This window comes from Nicotiana tabacum, chromosome 11 (genome assembly GCF_000715075.1).
Source record: "Nicotiana tabacum cultivar K326 chromosome 11, ASM71507v2, whole genome shotgun sequence".
Lineage (NCBI taxonomy): Eukaryota > Viridiplantae > Streptophyta > Magnoliopsida > Solanales > Solanaceae > Nicotiana > Nicotiana tabacum.
Window position 1 is genome coordinate 133,438,426 of NC_134090.1, and position 16,154 is coordinate 133,454,579.

Consider the following 16,154-nt stretch of genomic DNA (forward strand, 5'->3'; position numbering starts at 1 on the left):
GTATTTACCGACTGAATCAGTCGTAATAATACAAGGAAAATTAATAATTAAAAATTAAATTTTATTTATTTTCCGACGGAATCCGTCGAAAACTGTTGAATATTAAAAAAAAATTGAAATTTCCGAACGAATTTGTCGGAAATTAATAATTAAAAAATTAAATTTTATTTAGTTTTCGACGAAATCCGTCGAAAATTTCTGACTATTAATTTTTTTTTAAAAAAAATTTCCGACCGAATCAGTCAAAAATCTGACAATTTATTGTTAAATCTGGGGAGCTTTCCGACCATTTCAGTCGGAATTTTGTATAAAACTGGACAGAATTCTACCCAATTTCGAGCTACCCCACCTGTCAAACTATCACAAACCAAAAAATACTAACCAACAATCTAAACCAACGATACATTAATACAATAATACGAACCAACAATACATTAACACTATCTAAATTAACAATACATTAACAAATTCAAAACCAACAATGCCAACCATTAACACAACTTAAACCAACAATGCCAGCATTTAAACCTAACAATTTTGGGAATAAAAACATCCAAATAGCAGCCCATATTCAAGTTTAAAAGCAGTACATTAAGTTGTCTCTCACAATCAAGTTCACCAATCAACCAAAACATCACAACTAAACTACTACACATCAGATTCAGCTTGTTCATCCTCATCATCAGATAAATTATGCCCATGTTTACGCATGAATTTCTGCATCTTAACAAATGTTCCGTATTGGGAGTCCAATTGTTGCTTCAATTCACGAATTTCGTTTCTCATATCTTCCATCTGTTCTTGATTTTGAGGAGAAGAAGAAGTGGCTAAGAGTGGATTTGGATGACCTGTAGGTCGATGTACTCCTAGTTCGTAGACTCTGCCTTTGTTTGCTCCACTCGCTGCCTCTGTCCACAATGAAGCCATATCATCAGGTGTTGGTTGAGTTGAAGGAGGCTGAGTTTGTTGTCATTCTTCCAACCTTTTATGATAATCTTCCTGAAATGAAAAACATAACTATTATGTAAACAAACTAATATTAATAAACCATAACTAATTATGAAGTTAGAATTTTACATATGTGTCTGACGCACGCGTTTCCACCAGTATTCTATTGTACCATCCTTTTTCTTTTTCTTATGCAACTCCTCAAAGACCTCAGCGTAACTCATATCTTGCCCTCTTTCCTTTTCCTTCATAAGAAAAAGTATGAGTTAGACTTTACAAACATAAAATTCTATATGTAAAACTAAGAAAAGTTTTATAAATAATTACTATTCTTAGTTTATGGGCCTCAAAAGTAATCGAACCTCCTGTGTGCAACGAGCCACCTTTTTTAGAGGCATGGTTTGCCTTTGCTTGTTCACTCTTTGCCTTTCATTCTGGGGTATTCTATTTCTCAAGAAGTTTATCCCAAACATCTTCTCTTAACCATTCCGGCATATTACCGGAATTCCGAGCAGCGCACATAGTATCTTTAATCCGTATAGCAGCTTTCTTCTCGAAAATACCATTTATTACATTTTGATGCTGAGGATGCCATGTACACCTTGTCTACAATATAAAAAAGTAACATTAGATGAAAATGATAATTATTAAATAAATATAATTAATTTTTACCCTAAATTGATTCCACATTTGCTCTCTGATGTTTTACGATATCTTTCTCCAAGAAGTCCACGGGTCATGATAAAATGGCTTCATAGAATCTGTAACCAAATGTGTAGCTTGAAAGGATGGCAAAAACCTGCATTAAATTAACATATATATAATTAATACACACCTTTTAATTGCAAATAAATACTCCTTAATGTTAACATATCTAAATGTATATTCAAAACATACAAATTTGTATAAGAACCTTCTTACCCAGCCTTGTGGGGGACGATTATCAATCGATTATAACTATCAAATTGTACATCCCCTCCAAGATTCTGCCTGCGTCTACGAGATGGTGCAGAAGCAACACTAGATGTAGTTGGGCGCGAGCCTCCAATATCAAACCTAGATATGCTGGGAATGGATGATGATGATGGACTGGAAGATGATGGAGCAACAAAAGATGCACCATCATGTTGACTACCATGAAAGCTCGGAGGTGTAGCAGCTGGTGAGCCAGTATGCTGACTACCATGAAAGCTCGGGGGTGCAGCAGCTGGTGAGCCAGTATGCTGACTACCATGAAAGCCCGGGGGTGCAGCAGCTGGTGAGTCAGTATGTTGAGTGAAAGATTCTCTAGAGAGTATAGTTGATTGCTCGAGGACTAGCAATGAATTAAGTGTGGGGTGTTGATAATAGGCGAAATCTAGGTGATTTAGCTATTGTTTATGCTTCTGCTTGATTATATTCCAATGACATATTGTGGTTAATTGATGAAAAATAGGCTTTAATTGTGATATGTATACATTGCAGGATGAGGAGCCTATATGATGCTTTCAAGAGGATATTGGAATGATTTATGAGCAAGAACAACCCTTCGGAGTTGAGTGCGCGCAAGGACGAGATGAAAAAATGGACGAAATCAAGCTCCAGGTGCGCGAAGAAACGCGCAAAGGCGCGCAGGAGTTTGCGTGTAAGAAAGGCCGAGGCAGAATCATGCACGAAGAAACACGCGAAGTTATGCACGAGCTCGCGCGTGTTCGATCCGGAAAAACGTTATTTAGGGGTAAAATCGGAAATCTGGAGAGAAACCCACTTAACCTATATAAAGTCAAGCTCGCCCAAGGTTAAATAATGAAGGGTTTTCATAGTTTAGGGCAAGAAATAGATAGGCAAGAGGCAAGGAGGACGTTTTTGAGAGGAAAACACGAGTATAGAGCCACCGTGGAGGCCGGAATTCATCGGGTTTCATCTTTCTTCCTCCAAACTTAGTAATTTTTATGTTTCTTTGTATGAGTTGTTGTTTTGCTACCATGTCTATGTGGATCTAAACTTCACGTTCTAGGGTTGTGGTTCTTTCATGACTATTGTTATTCGGATATTGAGTTTGATTTCTTAGTTTATAATATTGGTTTATTTATTCAATCATGCACTTAATTATTTGATTGTTTGATCACCAATTGAATACTATCTAAGAATCTTGAATTGAACTCGAAAGTGGTAATTCTAGATTACATATAGGATTGAATAGAGCAAGTTCTTGAACCTGGGCATCAGGGAACGGATTCGCAGTTAGGATAGACATATACCTAATTGCCTTGTTTGGTTGATTTACAGGAATTATAAATGTGTTCTTGTTGATTCTAACTCCATAGACATATAGGCGTTAGGTTAGCTTGAATAGGTGAGTAAAAACTCGACAGATTCTTATGAGCAATATTAACCCTGTCAACCAATAAACTAGATAAATTAGTTAGTCAAGTCAATAGAAGAATACAATAGGATTGTTAGATAGCCCATAACCCTAGATCGTTTTTATTACATTGATATCATAAAAATCTGCTATCCTTTGGCTCAGAGTTCATTAGTTATTTTCTTTTTATTTTAATTAGTTTAGAATCAAATACTTCTAGGTTTAATTCTTGTATAGATAATTAGGATAGGTTAATTTAGTTAATAGTTAATCACAAGTCCTCGTGGGATCGACATCCGACTTTTAGTCACTTTATTACTTGACGACTGCATATACTTGCGTGTGTGTTTGGTCGCAACAATGGTAATAGAAGATGTGGGTACAAAGTTAAAAATGATGTTACTTTGACTGCCTTTAGCAGGCATAGAATAATACTGAACTGAATTATTAGATGGAGGGGGATAGTGAACATGGTAAATGGTAATGAAGTCGATAGATGGCAATCAATAACTTAACACATTTACATTTCACACAAGGACACCTAATCCTTCCTCCAATAAGAAAATCATCAAGTGTTTGAGCCTTAGCAATAAATTCAGCAATCCCTTCAATAAATTCATCCCTCAACCCCGCACGATTAGGATGATTCCTATTATACATCCATCTACGATGCACAAATTCCATCTACACAAATAGAAATCTATAAATGAGATATTTAAAATAATTTGATTTATTTAAACTGGTTACAATGTTATACTCTTTCAAAGAATCCTTTTAGAAATATACATATCATTGTGTCAAAGCACTTTAATTAATATATTTTATTCTTTAAATTAATATTTTTTAACACTCAAAATCTCACATTAATCCCTATTCTAAATAATATAAGTCTTTAAATATACTAATTAAATTTGAATAACTTCTTAAACGTCATATAATATAAATTAATTAATGATTTCTCAAACAAAAGAAATAGTCGTAACTAACAAGTGGAAGTGTTTTTATTTGGTATTGAGGAGGACAAAAGGATCAGATAGAATCTTGAAAACTGAAAGATCCAAAAGACAATTAGCTTTCTGTCTAAAGAGTTTTAACAAGATCACTTTCAACACCAAAATCTTCAGATCTACCACTTTAAAAGAATGTAAAGAGAAAATGTAACAGAAGTACCAATTAGAGTCATTATCATCAATGACAATAGCTTTGACCCACAAACTATAAATCAAGTTTGACAACACCTCCAAAATAGAAGAAAACAAAATCCACAACATATTTACACTTCGTTCACTGTGCTAGTACTTTCACTTTTAATGGAACCTAAAAAAAACTCAGTACCATAAACAAAGAGAAATGAGATTAATAGTATAAAGAACTTCAAGATTTGGGGGGCTTGGTTTCTTGAATTTTTTTTGGCTTAAACTTCACGTGATAGAGTTCAGAGTTTGCAGAGACACACAAAAATGCTTCTCATTTTACTAGAACAATGATTTGGGTTTGTGATAAAATTAATCATGATTATTGGCTTAAGTTAGAGTAGTGCAAAAAATTAGAACCAATTAACCAAAGAGGTAATCAAATTAAGTCAGCTAAACAGTGAAAATAAAGAAATTAAAAGCTCGTGCATGATGTAAAAGTGCAAATAATTCGCGTCATAGAAGTTGTACTTGAAGTAAATTTTTGTAGAAGTCCCCAACTCTTACCAAACTCTAAATTAAAGTACTTTGACTCTCTTATCATATGATATCCATCTCGTAATTTTACAGCAAAACTACACACATGTTCATCTTACCAACCCTTTATTCAAATTATCATTATTGCTTTTATACGTGTAGATATAATACTGAGCTAATTATGTGAGTAATTAGCAGATTTTTCCATCAAAAAACAAGTCAATTGTAACAACTAAAAGAAAAAACTAGAGATCTTGTTCTTATTTTTACTGCACATTCATCAGTAAGATCCAGAACAATAATAACATAGCAAAGGGAGGTTTTCTAATACCACTATATTGATCCTACTTATGGAAGTAGTATAATTCAGGATATTAAACTCCTCTTCATATAGTATGTGAATATCCAGCAACAAGACACCTTAGTAAACAATTGAAAACTGACGACACAAAAAATTTAATATGCAATTCCATGGATGGCAAGATATAAAACTGCTAGAGAAACTATGACATCAAACTATTTGCTGAAATAATATGGAAAAAAGGAACTTGATGAACTACGACAGCCTTCTTTTAGTAAATCTATGCACTGACTTCAGCAATCCCCAAGTATGGAACTATAATTCCAAAGAGCACTTCTCATTTATATACTAGATTTAAAAAAATACATTATTTTAACAACCGGAACATATAATACCAAAAAGTGCACTTTATCTCACAAAACAAAGAAGCCTATTAACAAGTTCAACAATGATAATACTCACAGAACCATCGTCAATATAATTTCATACCTTAACTCTTTTGTTTTAACAACTAGAACCTAGAGCAACAGATCTGCAATAATCCTTAATTTCTTATAACAAAGGAGGGTTTAGGTTGGGGGGGGGGGGAACTTACCTGGCAGTGGAGGATCTCGACAGACTTGCAGCGGCGCTGGCGAGTGCTGCTCGTTGAAGGAAGTGGCGGGTTTAGGTAAGGGGAAGTTTAAGTGAGAGAAAGAGAAGAGAGAAGGAAGAAAAGAGGAAAAGGAAAAGAAAGGAAGTCGTTGAGGTTTTTTTAAAAAACTCTCCAACCGATTCGATCGGTAATTTGGTCAAAAGTAGTCAACCTCGTTTTACTAAACATTTTCGACCGAATCGGTTGCTATTTTTTTTATTTCTTTTTTTTTTTTTAATTTTTTCTGACTGAATTAGTCGCTACAAGTGGCGCGAAATTTTCCACCAAAATTTACGACGAACATAGATGAAATATTAGTCATAAGTATTATTAAAAATTATAAATAATATTTTTATGCATATTCCGACCGATTCCGTCGGAAACTTTTGACTACAATTTTCCGTCGGAAATTTCGATAAAAAATGGGCCGTTTTTTAGTAGTGAGTCGAGCGCACTATTCAGATATTGGAGGACATGCTTCATGCTTGTGTTATGGATTTCGGGGGTTCTTGGGACCAGTTCTTGCCACTTGCAGAGTTCGCCTATAACAACTGCTACCAGTCGAGCATTTACATGGCTTGCTATGAGGAATTATACGGGAGGTGGTGTCGTTCGCCAGTTGGATAGTTCGAGTCGGGGAGGCTCGGTTGTTGAGTACAGACTTGGTAGAGGTTGCCTTGGATAAGGTCGAGATTATTCAGGATCGACTTCGCACAGCTCAGTCTAGGCAGAAGAGTTATATTGATCGTAGAGTTCATGATGTTGCATTCATGGTTAGAGAGAGGGTATTGCTCTAGGTTTCACCCATGAAGGGTGTGATGAGGTTTGGGAAGAACGGCAAGTTGAGCCTTAGGTATATCGGACCCTTTGAGATTCTTCAGAGAGGGGGTGAGGTGGCATACAAGCTCGCATTACCACCTAGTTTATCAGCAGTCCGTTCGGTGTTCCATGTGTCCATGCTACGGAAGTATCACGATGATCCGTCCCATGTGTTAGATTTCAGCTCAGTTCAATTGGATAAGGATTTGACTTACGAGGAGGAGCCAGTGGCTATTCTAGCCCGACAGGTCCGACAATTGAGGTCTAAGAGTTATCATTGAGTTCGAGTGCAGTAGAGAGGTCACCAGGTCGAGGCAGCCACTTGGGAGTCCGAGTCCGACATGCGGAGTAGATATCCTCACCTTTTTACTAGTCTAGGTACTTTTCTATGTCCGTTCGAGGATGAACGTTTCTTTTAGAGGCGAATAATGTGATGACTCGATGGGTCATCTAAAGTGTTAGCCTTTAATTATGTTTTTCGAAACCCCAAATAGCTCATTTTAGCCTTTATCGGTTTGCGTACACAGTCCGTGTCTTTTTCGGAAGCTCTTATGTGAAAATTGATTAAAAAGTGAATTTGTGCCTTAAAAATTTATTTGAGTTGACTTCGGTCAATATTTTGAGAAAACAGATCCAAATTCATGTTTTGACGGTCCTCGAGGGCCCGCATCGTGATTTGGGACTCGGGCATATGCCCATAATCGAATTTGGAGGTCCCTAGCTCGAGTTATCGCAATTTATTGAAAATTTGAAGTTTAAAGGTTTAAAGAATTTATAAATTTGACCAATGTTTGACCTTGTTGATACCGGATTCGGATTTTGGTTTCGAAACTTGGTATAGGTCCATTACGGTATTCATGACTTGTCTACAAAATTTGGTGCAAAACGGAAGTGATTTGACGTGGTTCGGACGTCCGGTAGTTAAAAATGAAAGTTCTTAAGTTTTATTAAAAATTTCATTCATTTTGGTGTCCGATTCGTAGTTTTAGGTGTTATTCTCATATTTTGATCATGCGAGCAAGTTCATATAATATATTTGGACTTATGTGCGTACTTGATTTGAAATCCCGAGGGCTCAGGTGAGTTTCGGATAGGCTACGGGTGTTTCAGACATAGAAAATTTCTAGTTTCTTGAGCTTCTGTTGTATCTGGTGTCATGTGCTTCACGGTCGTGAAGGGAAATCTGGGACTAGGGAAGATTTCATTCATTATGAATGTGAGAACGGTCACGAATGCGGAGCAGTGGGGGATCTGCTCTTCGCGAACACGACCACTCAATCGCGAACGCATAGTGTTAGATAGGCGGGGGATGGGAAATGAACTTACTCTATGCGAACGCGAGCCCAGGCTCGCGAATGCGAAGGCTAGGGGGCTAAGACTACGCGAACGCATAGATTAATTCACGATCGCATAAGCCATCTGAGCAGTGCCCTTCGCAAACGCGTCTGGTGTTTCGTGAACGCGATGAACACCTAAAGCCCAGTGATTTGGAAGTTTCAAAGACGGTATTTCTCCCATTTTTTATAAACCTTCCATTAGAGCTCGGCCTAGAGGAGATTTTGAAGGGAAAACTCATCGCCAATTCATAGGTTTGTAGACTTTAACTTATTTTCTTCCATTTCTAATATCACCCATTAATTTGTAGCCTTAATCATTGTTCTTCCATGGTAGAAAACTAGGGATTTAGGAAGAATTGGGAGTTTCCGCAAATTCGGGATTTAGACCTCAATTTGGGGTCGAATTTCGAAACTAATTACATAATCGGGCTCGAAGATGAATGGATAAATAGGTTTTGATCCGAACCTCGAGTTTTGACCAAGTGAGCCTGGGGTTGAATTTTTGGGAAAAGTGTAAAAATCCTATCTTTATGTATTGTAGTTGATTCCCTTAGCATTATTTGACGTTATGGAATCGATTATGGTTAGATACGAGAAGTTTGGAGGCGGATTCTAGAGGAAAGGCCCCGGTAGAGCTCTGAGTTGACTGTGGAGTGAGGTAAGTGTCGTGGTTAACCTTGACTTGAGGAATTAGGGCTTGTTTGTCTATTTGCTACGTGTTTAAATATTTGGGTATAACGTATATGTGAGGTGACGAGTACTTATGCATTGTGGTTGGGTTAAAGCATGCGGATGAGACTTGTTTCTTGTAATTTATTGCCTTCTTTACTTATAATATTCATGCTTAGATTAGTTCATTCCTCATTTGATCGTTCTTTCCGCATTTATGAATTAAATTGTGATGGTTGAGTATTTCTTTGAAATCAAGGATTGGTATCTCGGAACCATTATTGACCGAAGGTTTATTCTTGTTTATTTTTATATTCATTACCACATGGTAAGGGAGAGTGTTAAAGCATGAAGGGTGATGTCGTACCGTTATTTGTTTCATTAACTGATTAATACATGGTGAGAAAGAGAGTTAAAGCACGAAGGGTGATGTCGTGCCGTATTTTGGTATTTCATGGAGAGATTGAGAGCAAAAGCACGAAGGATGATGTTGTAAACGCACAAATGAAACACGAATGAGTATAGGTTTTGGGGATGTCGTGCCATTATTATTATTTTATGGTGAGGTTGAGAGTAAATGCACAATGGATGATGTCGTGCCATCTTTATTCATTATGTTTATTCGTTTTTATTGGCTGAGGAGTTATTTGAGTGTCTTATGTTGTCATTCCTGTTGTAATTATCGTACCTTGTTCCTCGATTGCATGTCCCCTCCTAATTTTATATATTTATTCTTTATTTGTTACTATGTTGCACATATATCTTCGTTCGTACAGGTTAAATTACGTGAGTGTCCTGTCATAGCCTCGTCACTACCTCGTCGAGGTTAGGATCGATACTTATGGAGTATATTGGGTCGGTTGTACTCATACTACACTCTACACTTCTTTTGCAGATTTTGGTATTGGTCCTAGCTGTACGTGAGATGCATCAGCTCGGATTGGCATACTTGGAGACTCGAGGTAGATCTGCTGGCATCCGCAGACCTTGAAGTCCCCTTCCTCTTTCCTTAGTTACTGTTCATTTCATTCAAGACAGTTGTACTTATTTCAGACTTTATTTGTAGAACTTTTAGAAAAACTTGTGTACTTGTGACTCCAGATCCGGGTTGTACTTAGATATTATTGGTTATTATACCACTTCGTACTTCGTTTTAGTTTCATTTCAGTTTAATTGGTTTCACTTATTTGAATTGTTTAAAAACTGGCTTAAGAATTTCTCTAACGTTGGCTTGCCTAGCAAGTGAAATATTAGGCATCATTACGGTCCCGAAGGTGGGAATTCTAGGTCGTGACAATTTGGTATCATACTTGTCATGTTTTCAAGTCTACACTCTATCACTCTTTCTCATAGTTCTATTGTATGACTCATGAGTTTAATGTGACGATAGTTCACATAACTTTGAATATCTCCTTTATTTATTTTTGAAGATTAAAATAAGAATATTTTTCCTCTACTCTTCGGGCATCCTACTACTTCTTAGTATGACATTAAATAGCTTAGTAAGTCATACTACTCCAACCTTCTCAAGACACTCTTTCAAACCTCTATAGGAATTCTATCTAGACTACAAGCCTTTCTTAACTACATATTTTTCATGGTATTATATTCTTTACCTCTATCGGTCCAAATTCTACATATAGCTAAAGTTTCTATCGTACACTAAACAACATGTGCGTAAGGAGACTCAAACCCAAGCATTGAAGCTGGCACACTTGCTCTTAATCAATGCACTGACAGACATTGTAAAATGCAGGAACTTAGATTCGAATTCCATATAATAACCAAAACATAATTAAGACAATAATGGATTACGGAAAAAGAAAATTAAGAATAGCACCTAAGATAATAAAATTATTTTTCCACGCAAGTTTTTGCCCTTTTTTGTGGTAAAAATGAAATCAATAAAACTTGTCAGAAGTAGAAAAAATCTAGAAGCAAAGAACCACATAATCGTACATAGAAACTCAAAGAACAAAATCAGCCAACATCTCATCTGACGTTCAAATAAAGATGTGACAAATAAACAAATTGGGTAAAATTTGGACGGATCCCAACATCTAAGCTCTATTCCACACTTAGTTGCTCACTAATATAATTTTTAGATAATTAATGTGCTAAAAGAAAAGTACTGAAAAATAATTTTGAAGATAAGTTGTGTATATTTGGATTGGTTCTTCAAAAAGAGCTTTTGGAGAATTATTGCATTAGTAATTCTGTTTTAGCTTTTTTTAAAACTTTAAATTGTCAATTCACGCTCTTTATACGCGTGTATATCATTACGCCATCACGTGTGCTTTTATCTCATATTACTTTTACCTGATTGTGGAATCAGATAATTTATCTTTTACCGTACCGTAACTATCTCGCTACCTTAAAAGAAGTTTTTGATGGATCAAAATCGAAGAAGTATTAAACTTTGAATATGTTTAGTCAGTTATTAGATAGAATTAGATCTGCTAATAACTAAAATGTAAAATGACCAAAATGCCCCTCAAGCCCACGTCTCGGAATCTAGTAAAATTTACATTTTCAGAATTCCACGTCATCACTCATTAGTTCCTTATCCCGTTTATGTCCAAATCCGTCACTTTCTACAGTTGGGCGTCATATTTTCAGAATACACAACTGTATATATATACTACACACATCCTGTAATACATATGAAGTTTCTATCGGAACTGAGAACGTGTTTTGGCGGCGCCACCGTTACAAAGGCGGTGGAAGGGCTACAGCCGGAGGAGAAAGAGAAAGAACCGGAGCTAAATCGCTCTGTTGCGACGCAAAGTGCACCTTCTTGGAAAAGGAAAGTGAAGAACAGAGGGAATTGGAAACCGGTGCTCCACGTCATCTCCGAAGACAAAACGATTACCGCCGTTGATCGTTATAGTTACAATCAAAAGAATGTTAGAATTCCCGGCATTAAAGTAGCCTCAAAAGTAGGCGTCAAATCAGCGGCAAAAGGTCGAGCACCGAAGAAGCACGGCATGAGTTACTGGTATCAACTTGCTCCGTCTTTTTTCTCTTTTTCTTTTTCTCTAGTTTTTTTGTAAGTCTCCTTTCATCTTCCCCATTCCTCCATTTTATTATAGGAGTATGTGTTTTATTTTGATTCCACACAGAATTTTAGATGCGAAAAAAAAAAAAAAAAACTTTAAATCTTGTAGTATATCAAAATCCTTTCAATTTTGTAAATTTAAGCATGCCATATCACAAGTGAATATCATTGATGAGAATGAGAATATTGTTGAAATGAAGACTTATAAAAATAAATATTTTTTTTTTGGAATGGTTTAAAAAAGAAAATTAGACATATAAATTGAATATATACTAGTTTATAAAGAGCTTTTTATATATTTGTTTTGCTGAATATAACTGGTGATTTGAGAAACTTGGAAAACAAAATGTGATTTGCATCATAAAATGTTTTTATAAATCGTATCAGAAGGCGAATCTGTGGAAGTATTTATCAACTTTCGATCGCATAAGATAAAGCGTTTATTATTTCCTTTTCATCCACCAATTTAAGCTAATTGAATTAGCTACACTTATTGATAACAAAAGAATAAAATAGTATAATGGGCATTTAGTAATCTGATAATTAACAATTTTAAATACACATTAAAATATTGTTTATATGTTTTTTTTTTTTTTTTTGTAGAGGTAACCTCTTGTTTTTTTATATGCAGGGAAATGTCATATGCGATTGGCATGCCTGCTTTTTCAGGAACGCTATATTAGTCTTGCGTTCTGTTGTTTTTGTTCATAATAAATAATTGCTCTTTTTCGCTTTTCTACTTTTATTTCTTCACTTTTTGTTCAACTCCTTGGAAATTTAGCAAAAGCAGAAAATACATTTTTTTATTTCCTTTGTACAGTGTTACAGAAATGATCTCAAGTTACATTGCTTCCTCCAATTTCTGTAGCTTAGATTCTTCCTATGGTACAATTTCTTATTTTTCAATTGCAATTAGCTTCATTGCCTGCCGAACAACTTCGTAATTTATAAAATTGTAGGGAAGCTGACATAGTTCTCTTTGACATCGAAATATATTAGCTGACACATACTTTAGATCTATTCAAGTGACAACTGAAGATGAAATTAGGGATATGAGAAATAGAAACTTTAGATTTATGTTTCTATAACTAATTATATTTTTTATATCCTTTTGAAGTTCTGTAAGTGTGTGATTTCGTTGGTAGGAAAAAAAAAGTGTTGATCAGTTGTTCCTCCTCTCTAATTTAATGAAAATGATAAAGGTTGTTTTTCAGGGTCCAAATACTTCTTCTTAGCAACTGTTATTGCAATCTAATTTAAGGGAGTTAATACGCGTTGTACTCTTTTTCCCTTACAAGGTTTTGTCCCATTGGGTTTTCCCTGCAAGGTTTTTAACGAGGCAACCAAAAGGCGTATTTCTAAATATGTGTACTTTTTTCTAATAAGGTTTTAACGAGACACATTATTTATGGACATCCAAGGGGGAGTGTTATGATAAAAATCAAAATATGGTGGATGTCTACTCTTCCTCCATGATCTTTCTCTCAAATGGTTAATGACATATTCAATGACATATTTTCTATGTTCAATGACATATTCCATGACATATTTTCTTCACTTTTCATGCCTATATAAAGGTCTTGTAATAGATAGGAAAATACACACAATTGAAGAAGAAAATCTCTTCCTTCTCTCTATCTATATTCTTGTTCATGTTTTACTAAGTTGCTTTTATTTCTTGTTCATGCTTTACTAAATTGCTTTTATTTCATAACACGTTATCAGCACGAGTCTCTAACTAATTGTATATATATATATATATATCTACAAAAAAAAATTCTACATCCGGAAAGATTACAATTAGAAGCCATACATATCATCACATGGTTAAATGTAAAGAGAAACTACATATGGTAAGTAATGAAATGTAAGAAGGTATGATTATCTTATACTTGTCATTCCTTTAAAATCTCATATGCACACAACTTCGTACTACACCTGTATTGCATAAGCACATATTAATATTACATCTTTTATATCACATGAATAGAATAAAATTTTCGAAGTTCTATATGTGAAAATCATAGTAGCAGTTAATTGTTGATATGATGCATGTCAAGGTAACCAAGGATATTTTATATAAATTGTCCTATGGATATTTATGTGTTAACTATCTTCAATCTGTCCTGCCGCTTTAAACATTTTCTTTTACTTGGATGAATATTTATTTTCCTTTTGGATTTTTACACTTGCATATAGTACAAAAAAAGGAATAAAAAATAAAATAAAATTGGTCATACTGATTAAAAGCATAAATCATCTTGAAGAAAACAAGAAATACTTCACATCTTTATCTAGGTTGATTAATTAGTACTTCTTTGATATTTGGAAAACAAACCAGCTATTTGAAAGTATACTTCATAATTTATGGTCGTATCATTTGAAAGCAAACAATGATTAGTATGATTACTAGAAGAGGTATTTTTGAGTATCCATGACCTACTTGATGCTTGCTACTGACTTACCATTTTTAAGTATTTTATATGAATGATGCACAAGTTACAACTGGTAAGTTGTTACCTATAATGTCACTTTTTAGGTAATATAAATGCTGAATTTATGTATTATTACTGTATATGTGTTAGGTGTACTTTTGATAAATTTATTCACTAATTGTTTGGTTGAATTGAGTGAAGGAAAGTCATGGCGTTAAATCAAATCCAATAGGTAGGGTATACTCCGAAAACAACAATATTTTTGAGAGAGACTCAATAAATATTATGACAATGATTTTATGATCCTTTTAAACTCTTATAGAATTTAGAAGAAATATTCTGACTACAAACGGTTGTATTTCATATAGATGCTACAAATAATTAATAAAGATTTACACTAATTTGAGATTTGTACACTTATTTAAGAAAGTAAATTTGATTTGCTAAGTTGCAAATTAGTTGTGTATAACTTTCTTGGCATGTGATTGAAATTAAGGCTTGAGAATCAATCTCAATATTGTTTAGCCTATTATGCCATTGATTGAGGGTAAGACATGGGGATCAAGTCCTGATGCTCCATAATGATAAGAGTTGGGTTTGAGTCCCAATTTATTATGGCCTAACATGTCTTTATATTGGTAAGACATTGGGTTTGAGTCCCAATGTACCATATTGATGATATAATGATAACTAAAGAAAATAATATATTTTTCATGAAAAGGCATGAAAATTGTCCAACTTGATTTGTTTCATTCTTGAAGTGAATGTGATAACAATGCATAATAAGTTTCAATGAAGACAATTGGTTGAACAATGAACGTGGGCGTTCCAAATATCAAAATAATAATAATAATCATCACTATGATTATAAAAGGAGAACAATAAGGGTTCTCAAAATAGTCCTTCAAAATGTGAAGGCAATGCTTACCATCAAATTGATATGAAAATAATAAAGCACGTCGCTGATTATGATCCATTCCTTGAAGAGAATGTGACTTATGATAAGCATTGAGAATGCAAATCCATTCCTAAAGTTGAATGTGGCAATATGTGATAAAAGCAATGAATAAAGACATGCAATTCATGATTATATGAATACCACACAACTCACCTCTAAGGGAGGTTTGAGTAAAATAAAGAGAATAAATATTATTGTGTGGTTACATGAATATGTCATTGGTCGCGTACATGTGATATGCCAAATATTATTTTGTCATGCCTTATAAAAGTTATTAAAGGAAAAATTAAAGCAAGAAATGATTTTGCTTATGATGATTTTGACCATGACAATTTATTATGATATAATTTTCTCCGTGAAGGAGACATTTACCATATGAATGGTATGATAAAAGATCTTATAGTACAAAAGTTGTTAAGAACTCCGGAAAAACTAATTTGTTACCACCCGGATGAATAAACTTATTCATGACATTGATATTGTAAAGTTTCAAAAGAAACTTTTTGAGTTTCAAATATATAAGTCAAAGTGATTGGCATATTGAGACTATAAATGAAAGGAAGATTGAATATCTTCATATTTCTATAATCATACCGGGTAATTATGAAAGGTTACCCGATCTTCTTTCTATTTGTACTACACAAATATAAGCATGATGCTGGAATCATATGCCACAAGTAAACTAGAAATTTACTAAAATAAATATTAATTGGCATGACCGGTTGACCATAACGGTTCAATTATGATGCGAAAAATTAATTAAGAATTACATTGACACATATTGAAGAATAAAAGATTTTCAAGAATTCTCTTGTGCTGCTTATTCTCATGATATACCAGTTAAAGGTTGAGATTGAATTCTTTGATTTCTAGAAGGAATAAAAGGTGATATATATATATATATATATGGGCCCAGTCACCTGCCATGTGGACCGTTTACTATTATATGATTTTAATAGATGCATCTATTTTATGGTCACA

At 34.4% G+C, this 16,154-nt stretch overlaps 1 protein-coding gene and 1 long non-coding RNA gene across 3 annotated transcripts; one reads left to right on the forward strand and one right to left on the reverse strand.

Moving 5' to 3' along the window:
• Positions 1–547: 547 nt before the first annotated feature.
• On the reverse strand, positions 548–5,979 carry LOC107797693 (uncharacterized). 2 transcript variants are annotated; one of them, XR_001650740.2, is made up of 5 exons: positions 5,859–5,979; positions 1,621–1,747; positions 1,311–1,554; positions 1,078–1,193; positions 548–999 (listed from the first exon to the last, which is right to left on the reverse strand). It is a non-coding gene; the product is annotated as an uncharacterized LOC107797693 (long non-coding RNA). The 2 variants fall into 2 exon arrangements; XR_001650739.2 differs by lacking the exon at positions 5,859–5,979 and adding an exon at positions 1,870–2,217.
• Positions 5,980–11,268: 5,289 nt separating this feature from the next.
• LOC107797692 (uncharacterized) lies at positions 11,269–12,639 on the forward strand. The gene is made up of 2 exons (XM_016620600.2): positions 11,269–11,720; positions 12,412–12,639. The coding sequence occupies exons 1-2, from the start codon at positions 11,386–11,388 to the stop codon at positions 12,461–12,463; spliced, it is 387 nt and encodes a 128-aa protein (XP_016476086.1). The 5' UTR covers positions 11,269–11,385; the 3' UTR covers positions 12,464–12,639.
• The last annotated feature ends 3,515 nt before the right edge of the window (positions 12,640–16,154 follow it).